The 27,522-nt window shown below is 37.5% G+C and overlaps 2 protein-coding genes across 2 annotated transcripts; one reads left to right on the top strand and one right to left on the bottom strand.

Annotated features, from left to right (window-relative positions):
- Positions 1-15,400, bottom strand: apba2a (amyloid beta (A4) precursor protein-binding, family A, member 2a). Its single transcript, XM_008412005.2, has 12 exons — positions 14,910-15,400; positions 11,552-12,741; positions 9,863-9,973; positions 8,810-8,840; positions 8,545-8,690; positions 7,095-7,181; positions 6,722-6,907; positions 5,125-5,304; positions 3,927-4,139; positions 3,114-3,233; positions 1,825-1,965; positions 1-708 (listed from the first exon to the last, which is right to left on the bottom strand). Exons 2-12 carry the CDS (start codon positions 12,707-12,709, stop codon positions 637-639), a joined length of 2,445 nt encoding a protein of 814 aa, XP_008410227.1. The 5' UTR covers positions 12,710-12,741; positions 14,910-15,400; the 3' UTR covers positions 1-636.
- fan1 (FANCD2 and FANCI associated nuclease 1) lies at positions 14,515-25,927 on the top strand. The gene is made up of 14 exons (XM_008412004.2): positions 14,515-14,892; positions 16,538-17,520; positions 18,193-18,333; positions 18,421-18,622; positions 19,296-19,529; positions 20,406-20,537; positions 20,616-20,724; positions 21,416-21,535; positions 22,774-22,938; positions 23,023-23,185; positions 23,266-23,369; positions 24,072-24,266; positions 24,489-24,617; positions 25,293-25,927. The coding sequence occupies exons 2-14, from the start codon at positions 16,539-16,541 to the stop codon at positions 25,440-25,442; spliced, it is 2,826 nt and encodes a 941-aa protein (XP_008410226.1). The 5' UTR covers positions 14,515-14,892; position 16,538; the 3' UTR covers positions 25,443-25,927.
- Positions 25,928-27,522: the final 1,595 nt, after the last annotated feature.

Raw genomic sequence — 27,522 nt, 5'->3', positions numbered from 1 at the left:
TTTAGGAGAGAAATTGTATTTTTTCTTCATTACATTCATCCAGTAATGAGTATATTGATACATTCTTGTACTCTCTGTCACTCAAAGTGTTGTTGAATCTCCTTAAACAAGAGGTGTGTCTTTGGCCTTCAGCATCGCCGTAATGCAGAGTTTGGTGCCTTTGTACATCATGTTTTTGTCGACTTAATACTTACTGTAATAGATTACGATGTCAGATCGAGACTGAATCCCTGGTCTGTTATTTTTCCACAATCACATGCATACTGTGTTTTTGCAGGAGTAGTTATGGCCTTCCCAACAAAGCCAACCCAAAGTATTTACAGTATAAGTACATTTTTGAACCCCATACGCATTATAAAATGACTAAATAAAAAATAAATGTGCTAATTTATCTCTTCATAAGAAAATAATCATGACCATAAAGCTACTTTTCTTTGACACCATTACCTCACGTACAGTACTACAGACGGTATTCACATTATAAGGCCATTATGATGACGTAATTCAAGATAAGACCTGGAAACGATGTTCTTTACAGCATTGCAACAAGAAGCAAAAACAATTTAAAATGGTAGAAAAATAAATTCCCTTCGTCCAGAGCTGCAGAGGATCGATCCGTATATCGATCCGTATATTCTATATGTAGACCGGCGTCTCTTGACCCGTCAGGAGTCTGAACATCACAGCAGGCATCGTCTTCATGTTGATCTGGAGCAAAGAGAGAAACGATGACGAGGAGCCGTTCTGCAGGTAGTTTAACAAAGCAATTCATGAAGATTTGAACCTCTGGTCCACATGTGTCAAACTCAAGGCCCCAGGGGCCAAACGTGGCCCGCCGTAGCTTTCTATGTGGCCCTCAACGCTCCACTTTACATCAATAAGTTCTCCCAAAGATTGGATGACAAAAGTCTTCATTATATGCAATAACATGCCTTTGTCATTATGTTAGTTGAAAATCAGAAAAATGTCTTGAACGACTGATTTTACAGCATTTTTTTTCTTTGGAAAGGTTTTGCTAGATGTTTGAGAATAATTAATAAAAACCGTCATGAAGGAAAACAGCTGACAGTTGAAAGCAAACATCTCACATATGATTGTTCAATAACAGAAAAGGAATTCAAGTCCAATTTAAAGTAACCAAAAAACTTAAGAGGTGGTGACGAAAATATGTGGGGGAAATGTGATTTGTTGTTTGAAAAACAAAAACTGCAAACTCCAGCCACCACTTATGCTGGATTAACGTTGAATAGAAATGCACAAATGTTTTCATTAGTTTACAAGCCTTTGTGTTTATCTGTTACATAAAACCTGAAAGAAATTCAATAACATCTGTGGTTATAAGGAGAAGCTGGAGAGCTACCTGTTCCTAAGCTAGGAATTTAAAGTGTAATAACAACGAGAAAACACTAGAGGGCAGTATTTATCAGACAGAGAAGTTTACATTATGTAAGTTATAGTCAAATCACATGTTTACAGTCATGAAAGTACACTACATTTTTTAAGGTATTGTTAATTGTTACTTACAGTTCAGATAACTTGCATTGTTTGCACTTTATTTAATCAATTTCTGAATAAAACATTGAACAAAACGTCTTGTACAATATATTCTTTATTAATCAAGTATTTATATATTGAATGCCTTTTGTCTAGAAATGGTTCCTTCCTCGTGTCTGCATTTGGGAAATCCCTGACATAGTATCTGCATGTTGCATTTCATGCATTTAAAGCGATCCATGTGTGAGAGGATCTCTGAAATGCGTCATTTCATTTGTACGGCTCAGTAATCATTGAAAATTGCAGCTCTGCAGCCCAACGATGTCTTACCTCACCCACGGAGACAGACAGAGTTTGAACAATCTTCTCGTGCGCCATGGCAACAACACTCTGCCCGTTTATTTCGATGATTCTGTGCCCGACCCGGACGCCGCCTCGCTCGGCAATCCCGCCTCGCATCAGACTGCAGATCTGACCAAAACACACCGAATACGTAGGAGACTCACCCCATTCACACTGCAGACTTAAGAGTCCCAAATCCAATTAATAAGCCTTAATGCGACCTGTATCTGATTTTTTTTCTTGACAGTCTGAACATCACAGATTTTTTGAATGCGACTTAATACTTAATACGATACATATCTGGTCACGTTCTTCCGACGTGAACGTCATTGATGCTCGACAAACGTCCTGCGTTCTGATACGCGCAAAAACAACAACCATAGCAGACTTGTGCTCTTTCTGTACCACTCAGACTGAAGACATGAATCATTTGTTTTGGAGCTGTGACACCAAAAAACTCTGGGACGATATCATGAACCTGATACTCACTATTTTCCCACAAACTCTCAGTTTTGAAACTGTTATTCTTGGCTTTACTGCTTTCGACCAGAAGAACTGCGATTCTTTTTTTGTTATCAACCTCATTAAAACTTCTTGCTAAATTCTTTATACATAAAAGCAAGTTCAGCAAAAACAAACCTTTATTCTCAATCTTTATTAACGAATTGAATACGTCCAATCATCTCACTATGTCTTCTAATAATCCAAAAGCTATGAAAACTGTAAATTTAGTACATAAATTTACTATCTTGTAATTCTCTCCAGATGATTTTCTTGTCACTGTATGTTTAAAATCCCACCTGGTATATTTTATTTTTATATATATTTTTTTATTTTCTTATGTTTGTGTAAAATGTCAATGTTTCAAAGATTGATAAAAAGAAAAAAAAAACGAAAAACAACAACAACCATAGCGGACGATAATGAGGATTAAGTTGTTAATGTGCTGCTCCGGTCGGATAACAACTTTAAAATTACAAGCTCCACTGTTAGCATCTTTGTTTACTTCTTCTTCTACTACTTTTTTTATGGCGGTTGGCAACACGCTCTCTATGTGTGACGTTATTTCGCCCTCTACTGCGCACACGGGACACTTTCAGGTCGTTTGCAGTTCACAAGGGCGATCGCATACAAGTGGGATAAAATTTGGTAATGTGGACGACCACGCCAAAAAACAAAACAAAAAAAAACAAAAACAGATTTGGGTCACTTCAGGCTGCAGTGTGAACGTAGCCTTATTCAGGTTTGGAGAATTTTATTGTTGGGGTTTTACTCACGATGCCGTTCTGAACGCTGAAGCCGAGCTGATACTTGAGGTCCGGTCTCTTTATGAGGACGGTCGTAACAGGAGGGCAGCTTACGATGCTCAGCTTCACTTTCACCTGATTCTTCAAACCCTGGAAGAAGTTTATTGAAACTGTTACAAAGGTAACTAAGATCTGGACTTTGACTAGGCCCTGCAATGTAGATTTCTTAGATGTCAACCAGTCCTTGGTGGTCTACTGTAGGGCTGAAACGATTAATCGAATTAATCGTGATTATTAAAATACTCGTCAACTAATTAGGAATCAATTAATCACAAACTGGAGAATGAAGACTGTAGAAAATCCATTTCCTAAACCCCCCTCCCCCCCAGCATATTAGGAGTTGCAATTAAGCCAAAACTGTTCAAAACATGTGAACAGTTTGTATTTAAAATAAAAACACCCTCGTCTGTAAATATGTTTTAGCCAAAACTCCTCAAGTGTCAGAGTTTTAGCTTCACCTGGTTCAAATTCACTAAAGGAATGCTATGTTGTTGCATTTTAGGCAGTAAAATGTTTATTTTCTTATTTAAAGAAGGAATTAAATTATTTATTTATTTGCATATTTTAACATATGCTTAATATTCCATGAAAAGGCAGTGAAGTTTTTGGAACTGCTCATTTTCCAGACACCAAAAAACAGCTGGGTGATTTCTTTAAGCACTTGGATTGTTCTTAAAAGCAGTTGAGGCCCAAATGGAAGCATAATAACTTGTAAAATGTGAATTTTGCAGTGTAGATTCTACCTTTAAGTCATGGTAAAGTGGCCAGGACTGATTTTCTTACCTTAATGATGCTTTGACAGGTGGCCAGTGGCAGTCCCACCAGACTTGTGTCATTAATGGACATGATCTGGTCTCCCACACTGAGTTTTCCGGACCGCGCTGCGGGGCCGCTGTTCAGCATGCTGGCCAGGATGACGGTGGGCAGAATGGAGCCCCAGCCGGACTCCACTATCACCACGCCGAGGCTCTCGCCTTTCTGCTTCTCCACATGCAGCTGGAGCGCGGATTAAAGAGCAAATATGAAGACCGGAGAGGAGCTGGCCCCTCCACCTTCTTCAAATCTAACAAAATGGTGTCAAAAGTTGTTTTGTGCTGCTTCTTCTTTGAAGATATTAAAGAAAGTTAAAAGGTCACCAAACCTCCCCACATGTCAAACAAAATTGGTGTCAATCAACTGTGCATCAAAAATTTGTTTGTGCTGCTTTTTCTTTGCAGATATTAAATTTTAAAGGTAGAAAAAAGACCAGCTGAGATCTCAAACATTTAGGCAATCAAACAAAATTTGTGTCAAATGTTTGTGCAGCATTTTTTTTTTGTTTGTGCAGCAATTTTTTTTGTTTGTGCTGCTTTTTCTTTGAAATATGAATAAAAGTCTATAAAAGATCAAAATGTCAACCAGATCCCCCACAATTACGAAATCTAACAAAAATGATGACAAACATTTGTGCTGCGTTTGTGCAGCAAAAACTTTTGTTTTTGCCACTATCATTTTAAAGAGGCTTCCAGAGGTCATCAGAGGTCAACTCCTCCACCCAACATTCACAAAATCATACAAAATTGGTGTCAATCAACTGTGATACGTTTGTGCAGCAACAATTTTTATTTGCGCTGCTTTTGTTTTGAAGATATTAATGACAGTTTAAAGGTCAAAAGGTGAACCAGAGCCCCCATATTTATAAAATCAAACAAAATTGGTATCAAACATTTGTGATACATTTATGCAGAAATATTCTTTTGCTTGTGCTGCTCTTGTTTGGAAGATACTATGTTCGAACAACAACCAAAAAAACACACACCAATTTTGTCTGATTTGAAGAAGGTGAATGACCTTTCCTGACCTCTGGGAATATTTATTAATATCTTTAAAATGGTAGCGCCAAAAAACGAAGATATTTTTTGCTACACAAACGTTTGGCACCAATCTTGTTAGGTTTGAAAAAGGTGCCTCATTTGTGTTGGGAAACTCAGGAACGCCTCACCTCTTTACGGTTCTCTGAGTTTGAGAAGTGGACCAGGTCGTCATGGTACATTTCCTGGGAGTTGATGATGTCACTGTACTGTTTGTGGCTCAGGTCGGTCGGGTTGATGCCGTTGGCTCGCAGGAATTCCCGGTAGGCCACGCTGAAAGCCTGACCGATGGACTGCGCAATCAGCTGCGCCTGTGGAAAAGGGAGTAATGGGAAAATGAGACCGTAAGAAAATGATTCCGGCTGACAGAAGCAGAGAAAACATGCCATAAATATCTAAAATAAAAGACATGGCCGTTATTCTTTTGTAATGTTCCTTGCATTATGTTTAAATCACAAGCTTCAAGGTGTTTTAATTTGATTCATAACTGTAAATTGGAAGCACCAGAACTTGTTTCATTCACTTTTCAAGCATTTTCAAGGTACATTTTCAAACCTTACAATACAAATAAACTAAATTTAAAAAGACCGTTTCAATTCGCTATTATATTACATCCATTACTCTTTATAACAGGGACAAAGTAAAATAAAATATAATAAAATTTTATGTTTTGAAATATGTCCATACACCTGAATAAAACACTATTTTAACAAAAAAAATCCCCCAATTTCAAAAACATTGTTTAATGTATTTATTTGAATTATACAAATCAATTAGGAATAATAAATATTCATTACATTAAAACAATCCAAACAAATTGTATTAATGTAAATTACCTTCCTGCTGAAATTAGGTGCTGAAATAAAATATACAAAGAAGGTTATTTAAAAATGTTCTAAAAATGTTCTCACTAAGTTTTCTGGCATTTAGCAAATAAAGATAATTTTGGTAATTCTAATTGAACTAAAACAAACAAAACAAAAAGTCTGATTTTATTTCACACAACCAGAAAAAAAAACTATCTTTTTATTAGGTGTAAAAAAATATCTGGTTTCAATTGTAAATAATATTTTCCAAATTTAGGCCTTTAATTAAATGTTAGGTTGAACTTTAGGTTGAGATCACGGGTACAAGCGGCCGAAATGGGTTTCCTCCGCAGGGTGGCTGGGCTCTCCCTTAGAGATAGGGTGAGAAGCTCGGTCATCCGGGAGGGACTCAGAGTAGAGCCGCTGCTCCTCCACGTTGAGAGGAGCCAGTTGAGGTGGCTCGGGCATCTGGTAAGGATGCCTCCTGGACGCCTCCCTGGTGAGGTGTTCCAGGCACGTGCCACCAGGAGGAGGCCTCGGGGAAGACCCAGGACACGCTGGAGGGATTACGTCTCTCGGCTGGCCTGGGAACGCCTTGGGATTCCCCCGGAGGAGCTGGAAGAAGTGGCTGGGGAGAGGGAAGTCTGGGCCTCCCTTCTGAAGCTGCTGCCCCCGCGACCCGACCCCGGATAAGCGGAAGAAAATGGATGGATGGATGGATGGATGGATGGTTGAACTTTATTACAAAACGGTGCAGAGTGAATATGAAGCACTTCTAAAGACTTTATACAGAAATCAGGCACTTTTCAACCACTGAAAACATCAGATTCTTGAACCCTGACCTACAAATCCCATTCCTTCACATTTAAGCACAAGTCTGTTGACAAAATCTGAAAACATTTGAGGTGTAAGCAGTACTTACATCTTCTGACTCGAAGACGTAGCAGATCATTCTGTACTGAGTTTTCCCTTCGCTGGCAGAGTCAGACGATTCAGAGAAATCCTCTGATGAAGCCTGGGACATGCGTCTCCGTGCCATCAGAACCACGATGCTGCCGATGTCGGCGATGTAGGATATGGTCCGCAAGGCACTGTCCATCATCGTCTCCTGGAGGCAGAGGAAATAACCAGGATGTTTAAGGTGACTGACACAGAAATACATCAAATTTCCTGTCAACTTCAGTCAGAGACCTCTTCGGATTGGTTGCAACACTGACTGCTACTGGAGATATGAACCTATCTCCTTAGGCTTTTGAATCAAACTGAGCTGAATCTGCACAAATAGAGTTACTGACCTGTGTGTCAGCATTCAGTACTTTGACGGCCTTAGTGGAGATGAAGAGGTCGACCTCAGTCATCATCTGAGAGTCTTCATCTTGGCTCTGGGAAGCGAAAAGACAGAAACTGACGTTGCAGTTTGAAACCCTTTTATGCTGTAGCTGCAAAAATGTTATCAAAACTCTGATCTGAAGAAGACGGTTAGCAAAACATTGGCAAATCACCAAATGATAAAACTGAATTCACAAAAATGATGTACCCATACATGTTTTTTCAAGGTTAATTCTTGTTCATGTAGCGAAACAAAGAGGTCAGACTAACTATGATGTTTCGGCTTAATACGGCAGAAAATTGGTCCAAATCACAACAACAATGCAGCAGCAAAAATAAGCTCGTCGTCATAACAGATGATTTAAAAAACAGCTGAATTTACAAAACAAGTGATAAAATCTGTGATTATAGCCAGAGATGGTTAAAGAATGCTAGGATTTCTGAATTACTAGTGTGTGGCTCATGGACAAAATACTAATAAACTATTTAAAAAAGGAGTTTCTGAGAAAATAACATGTTATCCCACTAATCACAATGTGACTGGTCATGAGGAACACTTTTATTTTTACTTAAATAAATAAAATTCTTCATTATTCCACTGGATTTCTAATACAGTGTTACAATAAAGTATCTTAAAAATACACAATTTGTTGTCAAAGTTGAGAATTAACTAGCAACATTTAGTCCGTTATATTAACTCTATGGAAAAAAAATACGTTTAGCAGTGTTTTTACTATTTATTTCCACTTGAATAATTTTATTATGAAGTGTTTCTACTCTTATTTCAGTTAAATTTCTGGATTTTCTACCCATTGAATGAAGAACAAACATTTTTCAACCAAAAGTTCATCAGGAACCGACACACACCAGCAGTTTTTATTCAAGTTTCATCAGTTTTATATTGAAAGAAAATGTTTGTTATTTTGTAGTTATGTTATTTATATTAATTATTTTTATTTCTGTCTTTTCTATATCATTTTATAACGTTGTCCCTCTGATTATGTATTTCTTTTAAATATTAAGGGATTGATGTTTTGATCAGTTACTCAGTACCTGAGTAGCATCAAATACTTTTTAAACTAATTTCTTGTACAGCTACTTTTTACTTCTACTAGAGTAAAAATATGTCGAAGTAGTCCTACTGTCACCGGAGTACAATTTTTTTGGGTATCCCACTCACCTCTGTTACTACTTAATTTTTTGAATTTAAAAACACTACTTTCATGTCCTTACTAAAACAAGAGTTTAAAATTTCATACTTAAGCTCTAAAAAACTTTCAATCTGCTCCGTTCCCCTAAATGGAGACTTATTGCCAAAACTGACTCCCTCTTGTTTAAACAAGCTGATGAAAGCAGAGCGTATCGGTTCAGTTAAAACCCCGAATCAATAGACGCTATTGGCTGAATGCTGATTACCTTGATGCGGCTGACGGCTTCATGGGCCTGCGACATTCGCACCGACTTGGACGGATTTTTATCGGACAGCACCTGAGTGCATCCTAGGTAGTTAGCAGCGAAGATGATCCCGTCGATGAGATCCTCCGGCTCGCAGGGACCTGGGACTAAAGGGCACACGCAATTTAAAAAAAAACAAAAAAACGATTTCAACACACTTTCATGTACCGGAGAGATTTAAATGAAATTTTTTTTTAGAAATGTAGAGATAATGTGACGTATTTACCATCCTCAAAACTGGGAAAAGCAGCTCCTTCCTGTGATTTCACCAAAAAAAAGTTAAACATAAGAAAAGTTGACAGATTTTTAAATGAAATAAATCAGAAAAGACAAAACAAAATGTAATATTAACTGTAGTAAAACCAGTGTTCAGAAGTAGGGGTGGGAATTTATTGTGAAAAATTTCTTAAGAACTTTGATTTATTTATTGTTGTTGTTATAAATTTCAGTTATTGAAAAAGAAAAACATCAATAAAAAAAAAAAAAAAAAAATTATTGTTATTTTTCTCCACTGTTTGCTAGAGGTTGGAGTCCTTGTCAAACGGTGTTTTTGACTAAAGTCCCATATCGGGTTTGAGTCCCAGATAAGGACAGGGTGCGGGTGTCGTCCCCCCGGGTTGAAAAGGGGTTTTAATGTTTTTATATTTTTTTCAAAATCTCTTGCTCTTTCTTACCTTTTATTTACTGTCACATGCTGTTTTCTTTTAATTATGTAAAGCACTTTGAAATTACCTTGCTGCTGAAATGTGCTATACAAATAAAATTTGATTGTTGATTGATTGCTTTTACGGAAGCATCAATAAATATTAGTATATACTAAAAATATTAAATATTTAAAAATATGATTAAATGCACACTGTAAAAATTTTTTTCTAATTGACGGTAAAATACCAGCAGCTGTGGTTGCCAGAATTTTACAGTATTTTTAAGGCAAAATTCTGGCAACCACAGTTGTCAGTATTTTATTGTAAATTAGAGACTTTTTTTTTTACAGTTCAGTTTAGAAATATAAATCACACTTTTTAAAGTCCTGAAAAAGGCTATTTCAAATGGGAATGCTTTTCAACAACAATGTTTGTGTTTGTGGTTCTATGAATGCTTCATAAAGTTACCCAAATAATGAGTAATAAATAGTGTCAGAGCGTAATCCATATTGATACCACAAAATATTGCAATTAAATTCTATTCAAAAGTACTTTTTTTTTTTTTTTTTTTAAATGACAATGACATAAACTTGCAAACATAAAGAATTAAGTTTGTCAATAAAACTCATCTTCACCTTGGGAGAGTTGTCTTCCTCTACAGAGACCGGCTCTGGACATTGAGGCCGCTTCGGCTGCTCTGCCGCCTCCTCAGGCATCATGGCTGTGCTTGGCTTCTCATCCTGATCCTAACGAACACAAACATCAACGTTTCAGAAAAACATTACTGTAACTGATTACTGAAGAAAACTGCAGCATGGTGAGAAGGTGACAAGGACAACATACAGAGAATTCCTATCCTGCATCGATACTTTATAAAATAAAGAAATAAAAAGCACCTTGGAGTTACAGGTGCGAGACGTCTGCAGAGTTTTACCAGCTATTTCCTGTCAACATCAATTTTATTTTTTCCCCCCACAGATTCTCAGTTAATGTCATTATTAAGACATTAATATGCTTTAAACAAGGAGTGACAAGCTCAATTTTATGATTATGAATGTACTCAAAGGGTCGGTTATAACAAAAAGTAGATTACAATGTTTTTAAAAAATGAATAGATTAATGTCTCTGCATTAAATGAGAACTGAAATATTTTCCCAATAATACAAATAAAATATGCTTTGTATATTTAGGCACATAACTGTCTCTTTAGAGGCCGCTTGAAAAGTTATGGCGGGCCGGATTTGGCCCCTGTACCTTGAGTTTGACACGTGTGCTTTAACCTAAGCTGTTCTACTGAAGTGTTGATTATATGTTTGATTTTGAAGATAAAACCTCTACCCAGTATCCGAACCCTCGGCTACTGAGAAACGATCGCTTCTGCAGGCGTTGACTCTGTTGAGGTTTTTAACGGATTCACAGCAGGTTATGCTAGCTGCTAGCATAGCAGCCATCGCTAAGGTTGGAGAAGGAGTTAGCAGCGGTGTTTAGACACTCTAATCAGCAGAGCGTACTGTTTAAGTATTCTACACTTTCACTTTATTTCACTTTGTCCATGTAAAGCCAGATCTCCACGGCACTGAACTTACMTTATTTTCTCATACATGAGAAAAGTAAAAGTTTGCACCACTCTCCACCTCAGCATCACCAATATTTCTCCTCTCTAAAACAACATGGAAGCGAGTTCTTCTTACTCAGTACAGGATTACTACAAAAGAAAAGGGAATAGGCGCCCCCTTGTGGTGATAACTGCTCAACTCTAGGAACCAAACAGTAAAATGACTGTGACAGAGGTTTGATTGACAGACCGGCCCACCAGGTCATGTCTGCACATTTGCAATAGTCACCCCACTCTTACCAATTCAACGAGTTTCTTGCTATATTTAGAGAAAATTCAGACAAAATAACTGGTATCAGACATAATCAGAATCAGCAGGTCAGACCTTTTAAAGATTGGTAATCAGTACTCGGACAGAAAACTGCAATCGCTTGCTTGTTTTACCTTACACTGTAAAAAAAAAACCTGTCTCTAATTTACGGTAAAATACCGGCAGCTGTGGTTGCCAGAATTTCCCTGTATAAATATGGATTTTGCCATACTTATATGGTAAAATTCTGGCAACCACAATTGATTTTAATGGTGCTATTTTATCAAATGTAATGTCTGTTATTGGTTATTGGATGTTTTATTTATGTTTTTATGGTGTGCTATCTGAAATGAGAAACTTGATTGATTGATTATGTTTTCTTTACAGAGAAGTAGTTGCTGATTGGAGGAAAACATTGAGGTGAGAACTAGTGAGATGGGAAATGTGTGGCTTCCTGACCTGTTCGGGTTTCTCAGAACTCGTCGGTTTCTCCTCTGCGGACTCTCTCTGCTGTTCTGCTGGGTGCTGCGGACCTGGAGAGGCTTTGATCAGCCTGGACTCGTTCTCCGGGTTGTCAGCAGACGGTCCAGAAGCGGGGGGACTCTCTCTGTGAGGCAGGGCCCTCTGGGGGTCGGAGGGCGACTGAGCGTGACGCGTTGGAGGAGGAGGATGATGGTGTTTGCTGGAACTGGGTCGATCCTTGGACCTCACTGCAGACTTTTTGGATGAAGTCTTTGGATTCTGCTCGGTGCTGCTGTTTGCCACTGCTTTGATCCCAGAAACAACATGCTGCGTTTCGCCTCCCACTCCTCCTCTTCCTCGACCTTTAACCTGTCGCTCTTTCCCCTTCTGGGACGGCTCAGACTTCTTACCGACTCCTGATACGTTATGATTTCTCTGGATGCGAGTTTCATCTTCTCTATTCCTTTCCTTTTTAATCCTTTCACTCTCATTGCCCTGATAGAAGCTGGCGGGCCTTTCAGCGTTTACCTCCGCCTCTTCTAAATCCTCTATGAATCTGGCTCCATCCAACACCTCTTCAAAATCATCGACGTCGTTAAAAAAGAATCTGTCTCCTTCAGTTATTTTCATCCCCCCCTCTGCTTCATCTCCAGCAATGGGGGCACAATGCGACTTAAAGCGGTGACCCATTCGGTACGGTTTTCTGTCGGAGTGAGGCCGTTCGCATCTCTTGGTGCTGTGATGAGGTTTCTGGGTGATCTGGTCAGCGGTGGGAGCCTCACTGCCCTCCTCGGCTTGCTGCGCACCCTCAGGTCCGTGCTGGTTGTAGCATCTGACGCTGATGGCTCCCTGTCTGTTCAAATGCAGAACCTCGTCGTAGTCTTGCTCGACGTCCGAGCCCACGTTGTCGTACTCGGAGCAGGCGTCGTCCAGGTCCTCCGGACTCGGGTCGCAGCTCATGTAGAAGTGCTTTGAAGGAGCGGCAGGAGTCAGCTGGTTATTGTTGTCGTTCCTAGAAGAACGGGGAGGTCGCTGAGTCTCCTCAGTCACAGACTGGTCCTCCTTACTGGGTTTTGGAGGTCCGGCACTGGGGCATGACGGAGGACCAGGGGCCAAGACTTTGGACATGTTTCCCGGCTTTTTCCCATGAGCCATAACCGGCCCCTTTGACTTTACTACCCTAAACCCTGCAGACAGTGAAAAGACATGGATGCATTTCCATTACAAGATGGATTAATTTATGGCTGAAACGATTAATCAGATTAATCGTGATTATGTAAATAATCATCAATAATCATCAACTAATTTAATAACTAATTTATTAATCATAAATGGTGTATACAGACTCTAAAAAAGACAATTTGTTACAGGAACACAGTCAGAGCAGTACTTATGCGAAAATTGTTAAAATATATACATTCATTTTACATTTAAGATGAAAAAAACAAAACATTTGTCTGTAAATATGTTCTACCAAAAACTCAAGTGGCTATTTTAGCATCACCTGATTCAAATTCTATAAAAAATTAGCAACTTTTGCTATCCAATCATTTAATCGGTTTATCTAAAATTAATTAACAGGTTAACCCTAAACTGTATTGATGGTAAGTCAAGCAGAAATTTTCACATATAGATGTTAGAAGTATTTTTAATTTGGATGCAGATGCATCCTTTGCTTCAAATGATCAAACATTCATTTAAAAAAAAAAGTTATTACATTTTAGGTAGTAAAATATTTACTTTCTCATGTTGAAAAGGAACTACATAACTTTTTATTTGTCTCTTTTAAAAGTGTATATAAAAATGTTAGTAACTGAATAAAAAATATGCAGAATATGCCATTTATTTATCCGATTAATTGATTGATTGCCATTAAATTGATTAAAATAATAGTTAGTTACAGTCCTATCACTCTTTATGCTATAAATCTGTAATAAATGTGTGAGTTCAGTTTAATACTCCTTCATAAATAAAATAAACATTTATCCATTAAAATTTTGCTTTAGGTTTATAAAAAACCGCAGAACAACCTTCTCTCTTGCTCACTTTTTCAAGTGCATTTTAACATAATTAAAAGATATGATTTAAATATAAAATAATGAGAAATTTCTTAGTCTACACTTTATTAACTTCATTTGAGTAGGAAATTACTTATGGTAGCAAACGTTTCATGAATAAACAAAATGGTTTTTATGTTGTAATAACATCACCTTAACACACTATCTAACCCCAAATCCTTTTAGTTTTTTTTGTTTGGCCTAAAAGTTATTTTACCCCAAAAAACTCCTACTTAGAAAAATTCCCTACATTATAAAACTGTTGAAGTCTCATACTGTTTATATGCCAATATTACAGTTAACGATTAATCGACTACTAAGTTAGTGAACGATTATGTCAATAACAGATTCGTCACGAATAATGGTTTAAAAACACCACATGTAGTTATATTATCACAGATTTTAGACGTGTTGACATTTCCTAAAGCATGGAGTCCATCAATTTGGGGGAATTTGACTTTAACTGTAAAGAAAAAACGAATCGTATTTGCTATAATGGTTCTGGCCCCTATTATCATTTATTCAGCACTCAGGACTTTGCCTGTATTGATGCCAGGATAAACAAGTCACACCCTCATCTGAACCTCAATCCTCCCTGAATCAGACTCCAAACCTGCGCAGCTTGAACTGAGGCTTTTGTCGCATGCTTGATTCTAATCCACACATTGAAATTAGCCAAAGTGGCGTTGATCAGATTTTATTACAACTGGGATCACGGCATCAAACGCATGAACACCTCCCCTTAATCACTGCGCACACACCTAATCCTGACCTCTCCGTGGTGCTGAACTACCAATTAAAACAATGAGGCTCATTACTGATCAGAAATGAAACTATGTGATGGGGGTCCCTGTAACTGCAATGCCCTTGACGTTATTGTTTTTTTTGTGTGGTATTTTTGTAAAGCCACGTCTTCCACTGGTACCGCAGCCTGCAGGGGTGGTTGTTGTTGTGGCTCCCCCCTCCAGTGCACGCCGCGTTTTCTCCCTTTTACATGTTGATAAAACAGCCTGATATAGATTTTCCTTCACATAAAGGAGACCCAGAAAGGACACAGACGCCCTATATCCTTATTCCAATGGTTTAACCATCTGAAAGCATCCCATTATCCTGCTGCTGCGCTTCACATCGACCTTGATTATGAAGCATCGAGACTGCACCATGCTGGCATCCTCCTGTTACTAATGTGGACCTGATTCACCACAAGAGCCCGAGCATCGTTTTTAGCATTACTGCCCAACATGCATCCATATTCTCTTTTTCGTCTCGGTGCATAGAAAGGTACGTGTGCCACTTACCGACATCAGGGTTGTGGGCGGCCCTCTTTGTACAAACGCTCGTGTGTTGATCAGATCAGATTGCTCTCCAGAATAGGGGGTGGGGTAAAAGACCGGGGTACAGGAATAAAGGACGCACAGCAGCTTAGAAACATGTGGTAAAAATGGTCAAATGTTCGCTCACCACTCCAAATGGTCTAATTTAAATGTAAAAACAAAGTGAGTGCAAAAATAACTAATAAATAAACAACTAATTATTTTAGATTCTTGATATATAGCTACTTTGTTTTGGACATAAACGGCTTTCCAGTTTGTTGTTTTGGTGTGCCGTTCTGAACATTAAATTTAATGGCATAAAACCAACAATTTTTGTGTAACTAACGATTTTCTTGGTTCAAAATAAATATGAAAAAATATCGATGTGACTGGGATCGATTTTAACAACTGAAAACACTCGTCGCTCGGCTGGTTAAGCCTGAGAAGCGGGATTTGTTTCTAATGGGAAGTCCGTGTCTATTTTTGGGATCCGGTTTATTTGGCTAAGCTCACTAAGAAAAAAAAAGTTAACTTTTTTCCTAATAAAACTGTTCTTGGTTTTTATTTATTTAATGGTGGAAGAAAGTAAAATACAATAAATTAATTATGATAAAATTTATATATTTTTTAGACCTTAATTAACTTTGTTTAGTTATTTGTTGCTTTTGTTATCCAGAATTGATATCCATTTAATAGAAAACTCTATCAGCTTAAAGAGGCTGAGACAAGAAAAGTGATTCGGCTTATGCATACCGATTTTGACCTATAAAATCACAAAGCTGAAAAGACATAATAAAATCTACATTTTGTGAATTTTCAAATGACTTAAATTCTGTTTTGAAGTGCTACTCAGAACATATATTTGTTGGATATATTTGCTACATTTAAATCTTTTGGGATTTCAGTGGTAAATCCCTATAGAACTGGAGTCATATTGTTTGCAGCAAAAATCCTTATAGGACAACAAATTACCAAAGTTCATGATAGAGTTGAAACACATAACATACATGGCACATGAAAACATATTTGCCCTTAGATTTCTTCTTTTTTGTCACAGATAAATAAAGATAACCCAAGTAAACACAGACTATTTTTGTAAGGTATTAAACATCCTAAATAATTACCCCCTTTTATTAATGATGAATTGTGACAATATTTCTTTGGTTCGATTTCAAAAGCAACTCCCACTGAAATTTGTGGGAGTTGCAAAGTTTGAACATAACAAATGTTCAAACTTTTGTTAAGTTTGAACATTTACATATAAAAAAATAAGCAAAACAATAATAAAAATGCAAACAAAGTATGATTATGAGAGTATTTAGGAAGAAAAAATAGATATATTTATGCAGCCATTCCATTTAAAATATAATTGTAGTATGATTCACGTCAACGGTTATTAAAAGAACCGGCATATTGAGTCGGCTCAGTAACGAACGCCACATTACATGCAATGCTGCTAGCACACCAGGAAAGCTGTTTTTATTTGTTGTGTAAGCTTTCAGCACGTTAGTATTCAATTACGGTTCTTGTAGCTTTAACTACATTTATATTTTCCCGAAGTATGCAGCAAGGTGAAAAGTTAGAAAAGGTCATTTTTATTGAACCGGTTTCAGCATGACAGAAGACAAACCGAAGCGAAGCTTGTCACTGAAAAAGAAGAAAGGTGATGCTAAAGCTGGGACTTCTTCTACAACCAAAACCCCGATCACCAACTTCTTCAGCAGCCAACCTCCACCGAACCTGGCCTGTCCCCTCTGTGGACAATTAGTCCCAAGATTCAAGATCAATGATCATATCGATTTGCAGTGTCAGAACTTTGATAGAGGAGACAGCACTGCAGCTTCTGGAGGTAGGAATGATTATTCAGGGCTCCAGCTGTCACCTGCAGGCAATCTGTCAAAGTCCCCTGAGACGGACCAGAAAGAGGACACAAAAACTAAAACGAGTCCTTATTTTAAGAAGAATAACCCCCAGCAAACTCCACGGGACATAAACAATAAAACTGTGGTCAGAACCATTGACCTAGGAAGTCTGTCTTCAAAGTTATCCAGAAAATATCACAAGAAACATGCAGAAGTTAGCAACACATCTGATCCGATGAGCTCCGCGGAGTCGACCAGCAGCTCCCAAAAGGAAAATGTCCAGACATTAGAAGACCACAATGATTGCATTTCAGCAGTGACGGAAGCTCCATCACCTGTAGAAAAACAATCAGATCAATCAATGGTTTCATCTAAACAGCCACCTTCACCTGCCAAGCAAACGAAGAGAAAAAAGAAAGCCACCTTTAGCGTCAAGGGGTCTCTTATCAGGAAGAAAGCGAAATATGAAGGTGGTGGTGGAGAGGCACCATCTTGTCTTGATCCAGAGGACACAAATACAGAAGGACAGGGATCTGACAAGCCTTTCAGTTCAGAGGAATTGTCTGAGAAGAGTGATGCAGATGTAAAGGTAGAAACCTCTGATGCCCAATCGCTTCCCTACTACCTGCGTAACTTCCGGACCGTGCTGCACGCTGTGCTGGAGAACGAGGACGACAGGATGCTCTTCAACCAGGAGGACATGTCCGCCGTACATGGATTTCAGAGCTTGTCAGGTATATATTTTTTTTAACTGACTATTATTTTGCAATCGATTATTTTGACGATTAATCGACCAATTAGATTTAAAAAATTGCGCACATTGTGCAGATTTTTTTACTCAGCCACATAAGCGTTTTTATGCAATACATTAAAAGATGCAATGAAGCAAATTATTAAATTCCTTTATTAAACAAGAAAGAGAATATGTTATTACCTAAAATGTCATAATTTATTTAGTGAAAAGTTGATGATTTGTAGCAAAGGATGCGTCTGCAGCTAAAAATATTTTTAACATCAGTATGTTAAAAGCTTGGCTCTTTCTGCTTGACTTAACGTCAATACAGTTTAAGGCTAATATGTTGATTATTTTTAGATTAACCAATTAATAATAGATGCTAAATGTGCTTAATAGACGTTTTTTTTTTTTGCACAATTTGAACCACGTAAAGCTAAAGTTTTTACAGTCACATGTTTTTTTTTATATCTCAAATGAAATATAGTTTAACAGTTTTGGCTTAAAAAGTCCTCTGAGAATGTTGTTATTTCAGTAAATGGCCAATTTGATGAGTCTGTATACTCCAGTTAGTGATTAATCGATTACCAAATTAGTTGACGATTATTTCAGATGAATTGTTTCTGACAAGGCATGACCAGTAACTCACTGTCATGATTTTTGATTCTCCTAGTTATGGCTCAGAAGCTGTATGTGAGGCTCTTTCAGAGGAAACTGAAGTGGCTCCAGGTAAATAAACTGGATTATGGAGAGATCTGCAGTGATCTGGGATCTGTTGCTCAGGAACTGGCTCAAATAGGTTTTCTACAAACAGGTGAGTAATCCGTCCAATTAAACCTTGACTAGGACCTTTTAAATGCTTTCTGAGCTTTGATTTTTCTTGTGAACGTCTCTCTTTAAGAAAAGGACCTGGAGGATCTCTTGGAGGCTCTGGATCTGCTGCCGGCTCCTGAACTCAAAGCTCTTGCTAAAACTTTCCATCTGGGCAGTTCTGGCACCCAAAAACAGCAGCTGGTTGACGGGCTTCTCCGTCTGAGCAGGCAGAAGTCTTTCTTCTCTGCGGCCTCCAGTCAGAGCAAAGTTGGGACAGTTATTCTGAAACGGTGAGATTAGGGTGACTAAAATAATTAAGTTTTTATTAGGTGTTATCAGAGTTTGGAAAGTGCTTGATATTCAAGCAGCACAGTTTGGTTATAAAGTAGATTTGATTAAAAGCCTAAATATTTACAGTTGAAATCAGGTATTTTCATACACCTAACAAAAAGACACTCAAAATTTTTTCTGACTGCTTGTCTGAAATTAAATTAGACTAAGCTTTCTTTTTTTTTTTAATTAGATGGAATTACCAAAAATATTTCTATTTGCTAAATGCCAAAAACCTTAGCAAGAACATTTTTTAAAATTATTTTTGTAACTTGTTTTTGTATATTTAAGGCTATTAACCTTACAGTTTTTGAATTGTTTCAGTCTAATTAATATTTATTGACTGACTTACTGATCTATGTAACTTAAATACAGGTTGGCTTTTGTTTGTCAAGTGTATAATGTGTGTGTGTGTGTGTGTGTGTGTGTGTGTGTGTGTGTGTGTGTGTGTGTGTGTGTGTGTGTGTGTGAGAGACTTTTCGAATCATAAAGCTTCAAATCATCATCAAATCATTAACTTTTACTGTGGGAAAAGTGTAGGATCCATGTGAAATTATAATTTACTTTGACTTTGTGGGTATAAATACTCGCTGGAAGTAATCTTAACCTTAATTTAGTTTCTTTTATTTAAAGGGCGAAGCAGCTTGCAGGCTCCTGTGTGCGCCTGTCTCGCGGGCCTCGGGCCGTCTTCTCCCGCATCCTGCTGCTCTTCTCTTTGACGGACACGATGGACGAGGAGGAAATGGCGGCTGGAGGTCAGAATCAGCTTTTCACCATCCTGTTGGTGAACTCAGGTCGTCTGGCCTTTCCGGACTACGCCGTGCAGCGAGAGGCCAAAGTGTTTCGAGATAGAGAGGATCTCATCAGGTGAGGGTCTGCAGAAGGTTCTTACTTAGTTACCTGTTGAAGTCACATTTTGCCATCTTAAGAATCACAAATTAGCATTTTTCTATTATTATAAGAAGTCATTTTTGCAGTTTGCCTTAAAGGGGAAGCAGCAAACACGGAGGAAGGCGCTCTGCTCAGATGGAAGCAGGGCTGAAACAATTAAATGATTAATCGTGATTAATTGATTATTGAATTAATCCTCAACTAATTTAGTAATCAAAATGATCAATAACAGGAGTACACAGACAAAAAAAGGCCATTTGGTGAAAGAACAACATATTCAGAGCTGTAATTAAGTCAAAACAGTACAAAATATTTATACATTTTGATTTTAAGATAAAAATACACCGTTATATTTGTTTTAACCAAACCCCAAAGCAGCAAATTCACTTAAGGAATGCTATGTTGTTGCATTTTAAGCACTAAAATGTATATTTTCTTATTTAACAAATATAATTATTTGTTTATTTGCATCTTTCACTGTATATCTAACATTTTGTAGAAAAAAAGAAAGATGAATAATTGATGGAATAATCAATTATTCATTGATTAATTGATTATTTAAAGCCCTACTTTTCCTATTTTAATTTTTTTTAAAATACATAAACATATAGCTTTTTCCTTATAATACACAATTTTGTCTCTACCTTCTGTTGATCTATCACACAAAATTGTAATAAAATACTTATTACAATTTTGTGTGTAATAAGTATTACACACAATACTTTTGTTTTCTGCATTTTGTAAAGTTAAAAAAAGCAGAAAACTTTGTGGGATGTAAATATTATTTGTACTTCTTTCAGCACAAAAGGCTGAATTTTATATTTATATTTATGGCTCCTTGCATTGCACCAGGTATGAAGCGTCCATGCGCGCCCTTATAGAGGTCACCGTGGCGATGCAGGGGGGTCAGTGGGATCAGGCCCTGCAGCTTTACACCTCTGCCAAAAAAACCTGGATTGAGCTCAGCAGCAACCACGACCTGAGGTCAGGACTTTACAAGTCTTCTTCGTTGGTGCTATTTCTGTAGAATTCATGATTGCTGACTTTGTCATTTTCATCCAGTCACCAGGAAGAGCTGCCAGTGTTCCTCCGCAGCTTCACTACAGGATGGGCTTACACACGGATCTTATCCAGAGGAGTGGAGATTTTACAAAGGCTGCGTCGCTATGAGGTTTATCTGCATTTATTTTCTGCCTGCTATTCAAATTGGGTTTGTTTATGGAGGTAAACATGTCTGTGGGGATCATATGGGTGCTTAAAATCCTTTAAGATGCTTCAGTTTTTGTATGAAGTGCTCAATATTTAAACTGAAATGTTTTGCAATAAAGTACAATTAACACTTGATCAAATTTTGATCAAAATTTTCTTGTTTAGTTAGTTAGAAATACCAATTTTTTTCTATTTGCTAAATGCTAGAGCTTAGAACAGAATGCAAGAACTTTTTTTATATTTTCGATAGTTAATCTTCCTAATGACTCAATGATTTATTGATCTGTATAACTGAAATAAAGGTCGTCTTACGTTTTGTTTAAATTAAACAGTAATTGCTGATTTTTTTTGTTTAATTTGTGTTTTGTTCTCAGATCAGTCAGGTGTGCGAGAGAAACTTTTCAAAACAGAAAACCTCGCTATATTTTAACTTATTTTTCCGTGCTGTAGAATACTAAACAAGACATTATTAATAACCGGAGTGAGTAATACCATATAATAGTGAATTGAAACTGTCTTTGTTAGGACATTTGCATTGTTTTTTTTTCTTTATACTGCTGGAAAAGTTTGAAAACTTACCTTGGTGTATGAATCTTACTGTTTAGATAATGTACCAACCTTGTGTTAGTAATGGTGGTATTTCTATGAAACAGGAAGCAGCAGAAGAGCTGCAGGCCCTACTGAAGCAGAGCGTTTACTGTCCTGACAGCCGGGGCCGATGGTGGGACAGGCTGGCTCTCAACTTTCACCAGCACCTCAAAAAACCTGATCAAGTAAGCAGAAAACGGACCTGCTCATTTATTTGTCTGGTTTATTATTAACATTCAAATGTTACAAGCTATATAAATGTAAAAAAACAAACCTTATTTATATTTTACAAACACTAATGCTGACTGATGCAATCATTGTAGTTTAAATTCCCTGCTCCGCCTGCAGTGTTACCACATGATGAGTGTATATCCTATTAGCGCTAAAGGCTACTGTGCCAAAGTCGTTGCAGTTTAGGATGCTTGCAGATTAGAGCTGCTCCAGTGAGTGAAGCTGTTGTTTGAAGGAAAGGTAATGGGCATTACTGAGGCTGCAGCAAACATCCATTTCAAAGCTGTACAGGTGACCTCCTATGCTTCCTATAACGGGTGGCAATAAGTTTATGGGCTATCCAAATCATGTTCATTTTTTCACAAAGTCATTCTTGTATAATAAGATTTTAGACCGATCAGTTCTACCTCTGTTGAGCTCCATTCAAAATGAGCTGTTTTCGGACGTCTTGTCACTTTAAAACTCTTTATGACTTACATTTCAAATCTCCGCCTGGATATTTTTGCTTATTTTCAGAACAGTTGCAGTTCTTTAAATGTCCTGTGAGTAAATAAATCTGCCCATTTATCCATAACAACTGGAATTTTCAACCTCTAGCAGTTATTTTTGCAATTTACCGACTATTGAAATAGTGTTTCAGCAGATTAATTTCACTCCCTGCTACAGCAAAGTGTCGCGAAATTACGGTACTGCAAATTTGGCTGGATCCCCGTTAGGTCTTATAGGGTTAAAACTAAAGAAGCTGCTGCTGGCCACTCCCTCCAACTCAATGTTTACACTCGCATATGAAAATGGCTGCAAACAGATGCGCAATTATAGAACCGTACATTTTTGAAAAGCAGAAGTAGAGCCTTCTGCACAAGTAACAGCATTGCAGCAATTGGTCTCTGAATGGTAAGTTAACAAAAAAAATAGTTGTCTTTCCCAGCAACTATTTCTTGTATATCACATGCATCGCATACAGCGGTAAAACCAGCTGACCAAATGTGTTGGAGCTCAGCTGAGGTTGCTAGGGAAAGGCACAGTGCCTGTTGAATGTAACTTAAATGGCTCATTTTCCTGACACCAAAAATTGCTTAGTTTTATTTCAGAATCATTTCACAATGGTTCAAGTTTTTCAAACCTTTTTCAGGCTTGAAAAAAAGTTTACTTTAATTGTGTTTTCTTTTTTCCCCATCATTTCTCTATTCAGGCTATCTGTGCTATGAGAGACGGGCTGTCGGATCCTCTGGTGCGCACAGGACACAAACTCTCCCTCCACCAGAGAGCTCTCCGGATGAAAGACGCTCCCAGCTGCAAAAAGTACCGGCTCCAACTCAGAGAGCTTCCTGCTGTCCAAATTCAAGACGTTAAACATGTCAGTTTGTCTACAGTGTGTTGATATACGAGATAAATTTTATTAAAAAAGGAAATTCTGAGTTCTCTGTAACTTTCTTTCCAGGTGACCATTCGGGGTCAGCTGTTTCCTCACGAAGGCGGCATGGGGAAATCTAGATTTCTTTTACCAGAAAGTGAAGAAGGAGACGGGAGTGCTCACTCTACTGTAATATGCTCTGTAGAAGAGCTTAGTTTGGCCCATTACCGACAACTAGGCTATGACCAAGGTAAACCATTTACAGCTAGCCCCCCAAAAAATACAGGAAACTTCCAGAACAAAAGTAGAATGCTGTCTTCTGTGTGGAAGGAATCCATGGAGAAGGATCAACATTCTCAACCTTGTTTGGTCTCCTGATGTGGGACATTATCTTTATGGAAGGTATTCCAGACGTCTTCAGAAACCCATACCAGGTAAAAGAACAACCAATCCAGGGACATTTACAACCTAAACAGCCATTTTTACTCTCAGGACAGCCAAATAAAACTGCTAATATCTGCTATTCTACTAGGAAAATTGTTGGTATTTTTAAAGAACAATGATTTTATTTCTATTTTCAGGGTTTAAACTGAAGATGCATATAAAATTGAACAAAAACAGAATAGATCTTTTTGATGTGAAAATTTAAAAAGGTACTTAGATTCGAACCTAATGACAGGAAAAACGTATCTAAAAACAAACTAGGATTATTACTTTTGGTGTATTTTTTTTAGGAAATTAAATACAAATATGGAAATAAACTGAAAAACTGTTAAAACTTGTTGGTTAAACTCATTCGTTCTTTGGTTACCTAGCAACTCACTCTCTCACTCTTTGGTTGCCTAGCAACAACCTGCTGAGTAACTTGCACAGCAGCAGTTTTAAGATTCTCAACCTTGCATTAGAAAACTGCTTAAAAATAAACAAAACAGCATGGAGGGAAAACTGGATAAAAGAGGAAAAGTCATGCCACTAGTTTGGTAGTATTTTAGATAATTAAAACAAAAAAAAAACTAATCACTATTTATCGATATCGACTGATATGAAACACTTACGTCTTGATACATTTTTCATCCATCCCTAATTTAAGCCCATGAAGGTTGAACTTTTTTATTTGTTTTCTCTTTTCTGTCCAGACTTGTCCTCTGGATTTTTACACCGACTGTTTCTATGAAAACAGACGGGAAGCCATCGTCTCTCGCGTTCAGTTGCTCTGTGAAGCTTCTGTGGAAACGCTGTGTGCCATGCTGGAAGATGTCTGGACATCTCAGGAAGGGAAAGTGTGTTCGCTGGTCAGCTGGGAGCGCTTCTCGTCCCTCCAACAGGCACAGGTATTTACAGCATGATGCTGCCACCACCTTGTTTCACTTGGGAATGATTCAGAAGGAAATGCAGAGCTAGTTTTATGCAGTGCATGGTTTCTTAGCTGATTCTTTCCATTTTCAGATGATGGTTTTGGCAGACTGTGTGATGTTCAACACTTGGTATATTTCTCCCTGACTGCTTTGTTCTTTGAATCTAACAGAATAAAATGTATCCTGTGATGTTTACAGTCTCTGATTGCATGTCTCGGCGGAGCCTTCCTTGGTGGAGTGACTGACCGAATGGCAAAAGACTACAGACACTGCAGAGGAGGTTTGCCTGACCTCGTTGTGTGGAACACCTCAAACAACACTTATAAGGTAATATCACCTCAGGGTAATCCATCCCTGCTTGGTTTGATGCCGAATTTGTTGTATGTAGGATTAGTGCCAGTTGAAAAAGACTCCCAATTCTGACTTGTTTCTCAGCTTTAAAGTGAGAATTCTGAGGTAAAAAGGTCATAATTCTGAGATTAAAGTCAGAATTCTGAGGAAAAACAACATGTCACAATTCTAATGAAAAAATGTCAGAATTCTAAAGAAATAACTTCAGAATTCTGAGGGAAAAAATGTCAGAATTCTGGAAAAAATGTCAGAACTCTGAGATCAGTGTCAACATTTCTGAGAAAATTGTCAGAATTCTGAGAAAGAAAAAAATTTCCAATTCTGAGATTAGTCAAATCTCAGAATTTAATCTCAACGTTATGTGAGATTCTGAGGAAAAAACATCAGAATTCTGGAAAAAATGTCAGAATTTTGAGAAAATTGTCAGAATTCTGAGAAATAAAAAAAAGTAGAATTCTGAGATTAGTCGAATCTCAGAATTTAATCTCGCAAAACGCTGAGATTAAAGTCAAAATCTGAAGGAAAAACATCTAAATTTCTAAGGACAGAAAAGTCAGGTTGATGGGTTTTTTTATTTGTCAGTGTCCCTAATCCTCTTCTCTGATTGATGAGTTGCTCTGTCATTTCTGAATATTGGAAATCTTGTAACAGCTGGTGGAGGTGAAAGGGCCCAACGATCGTCTGTCTCAGAAGCAGCAGATCTGGTTGGATGAGCTGCAGAAACTCGGGGCCGACGTCGAGGTGTGTCACGTGACGGCCACCGGAGCCAGAGGAGCTCGTCTGGAGGAAATAAGCAAATAAGATTCTACTGAGACACGTTTATCTGCCAAAACAGAAACATCCTGGCAACACGCTCCTAAAAGGAAAAAGAAATGTTTGTGTAATCTCTCCCACTGATTATTGCTGAAGAATATTTTGATCTGTACTCAAAAAATTTAAATGGAAAACTTTAACTTTTAGGTTGTTCATCATAAGTTTTCTTATTTGATGTATTTCTGGTGTCTTCCCTCATCTGCATCATAACTTCTAATGAGTTAATTGCGTTTATCGTATAGTCCCAGTCAGAAGTTTACATACACTCATCTTGCTGTGTATATTTGAGCATTTAAGCATTTATTTGAATTCTTTATTTTAGTGGCTAAACAACCTTTTTTGATTCTTAAGGACTTGAATCTATATGTGATTAAGTGTGGTTTAGTTGGTTGCAGAGTAAACACACATTTTTTGAAGACATCACATTGCAAAAACAAAATCTTACCAAGTATATTTGGTTTAGGTTCTAGTACAAATATCTTATATTTCAAATGTTTTACTTTAAAGGAATTATTTATTTAAAGCAAGCTCCTATATCTTGCTGAAAAGTTACTTGTAATTTAGTTTTCTCTTATTTCAACTGTACTGAGATATTTGCACTACAAGCTAAACCAAAAATACTTGGTAAGATTTTGTTTTTGCAGTGCATCAAGCTTTTGGCCTAATTCAGGCTGGATATTTGACCCCTCCTCTTATCAAAAGTAGCTTCTGTTGCTGGGTTTTCTGGCAGAAACTGGCTCTTAAAACATTATTCACATATTCTCACCAGGAATGATGTCAGAGTCATTTCTGAACGTTGGCTAATTCAGTTTTGTTGCTTTTTTGGGGTCATTTTCCAGCTTGAACGTCCAACTGTTTCCACACCCAGTTGCTGATTTTAAGTGTAATAATTAGGAAAAAGTTTGTCTTTATTACTCCAATTACCTTGTCAAATGCCCCAATGAATTTTAGCAGAAAAACAGACCCTCATCATGATGCTACCAACACCATGCTTGGCAGTATTTTTAGGTTAGAAAGCCTAAAGAGTGGCATCTGTTTCTTATCTGACCATAAGATTTCCCCCAAAAAGCATTTTGTTTGTCCATGTGGGCCGGTTTAAAAATCAGTCAAGTTTAAATGTCTTATTTTATATGCAGTCATTTCCTTCTTGGTTGGCAACCTTTTAGTGGTGCTTCCAGTTTGTGATTAACTCGAGTCCTGGGAGTTTCTGGATTGTTAATAAACATGGTGACCATTTCTTTCCCGTCTTACTTCCTATATTTAGCCACATTTAAAAAAAAAAAGTGGTATTGGCTAAAATCAGGCTTTTAATACACCATATGATGAGCATCATAAGAGAGAGAGGATATAATCAGATATCTTATCAGTAAATGGCGATCGGCAAAAAAACTGCAATCGGTGCATCCCTAGTCAGATGGTTGAAACCTGGAAGCAACTGGGCGCTCAAAGAGGTTAATGATCCCAAACTGGTTTTGGAATGAATGAAGCAGACTAGCATTCTTCATTGACACAATGCTTTAAAAGCCTGGTCTGTGTAAGGGAAAAACAAGTAATTTTGCAGAAGCTCAATGAAATCAGCAAGCCGTTATTGTTTCCTGAAGCTTGTTGATGAGTGCAAAATGTGTTTTTCTCTCTGCAACTTGCTGAAGCAGATTGAATGTACATATCTTATACTGCTTGTGTACAAATGAATAATTATGGGAGACTGAAAATGTCAAACTTGTGCAACCAAAGTCTTTTTTTAAATTTAGCAACTAAAAATCCAGTCCATTCTGGAAAAAAATAACTCCTTGAAGTTAGTATTTTATACAAATGATGAGAAGATGTAACCTTCTGACCAGCACTATAAAATACACCATATGATGAGCATCATAGGAGAGAGAGGAGATAATCAGAGGCAGGCTGTTTGCAGATTAATTAGAGTTGATGCATGAATGGGTACAACTACCAGGAGAACCTTTATTCTTCTATTATAATAAAAACATGTATCATCAGTATGTCAGGTTACCAAGCAACTAAAAAAAAAATTTCCTTGGCAGCTCAATTTGCATCAACTCCATGAGTTTCT

This window comes from Poecilia reticulata, linkage group LG6, assembly GCF_000633615.1.
Source record: "Poecilia reticulata strain Guanapo linkage group LG6, Guppy_female_1.0+MT, whole genome shotgun sequence".
NCBI lineage: Eukaryota > Metazoa > Chordata > Actinopteri > Cyprinodontiformes > Poeciliidae > Poecilia > Poecilia reticulata.
This window is presented reverse-complemented; position numbering and strand designations above follow the sequence as displayed.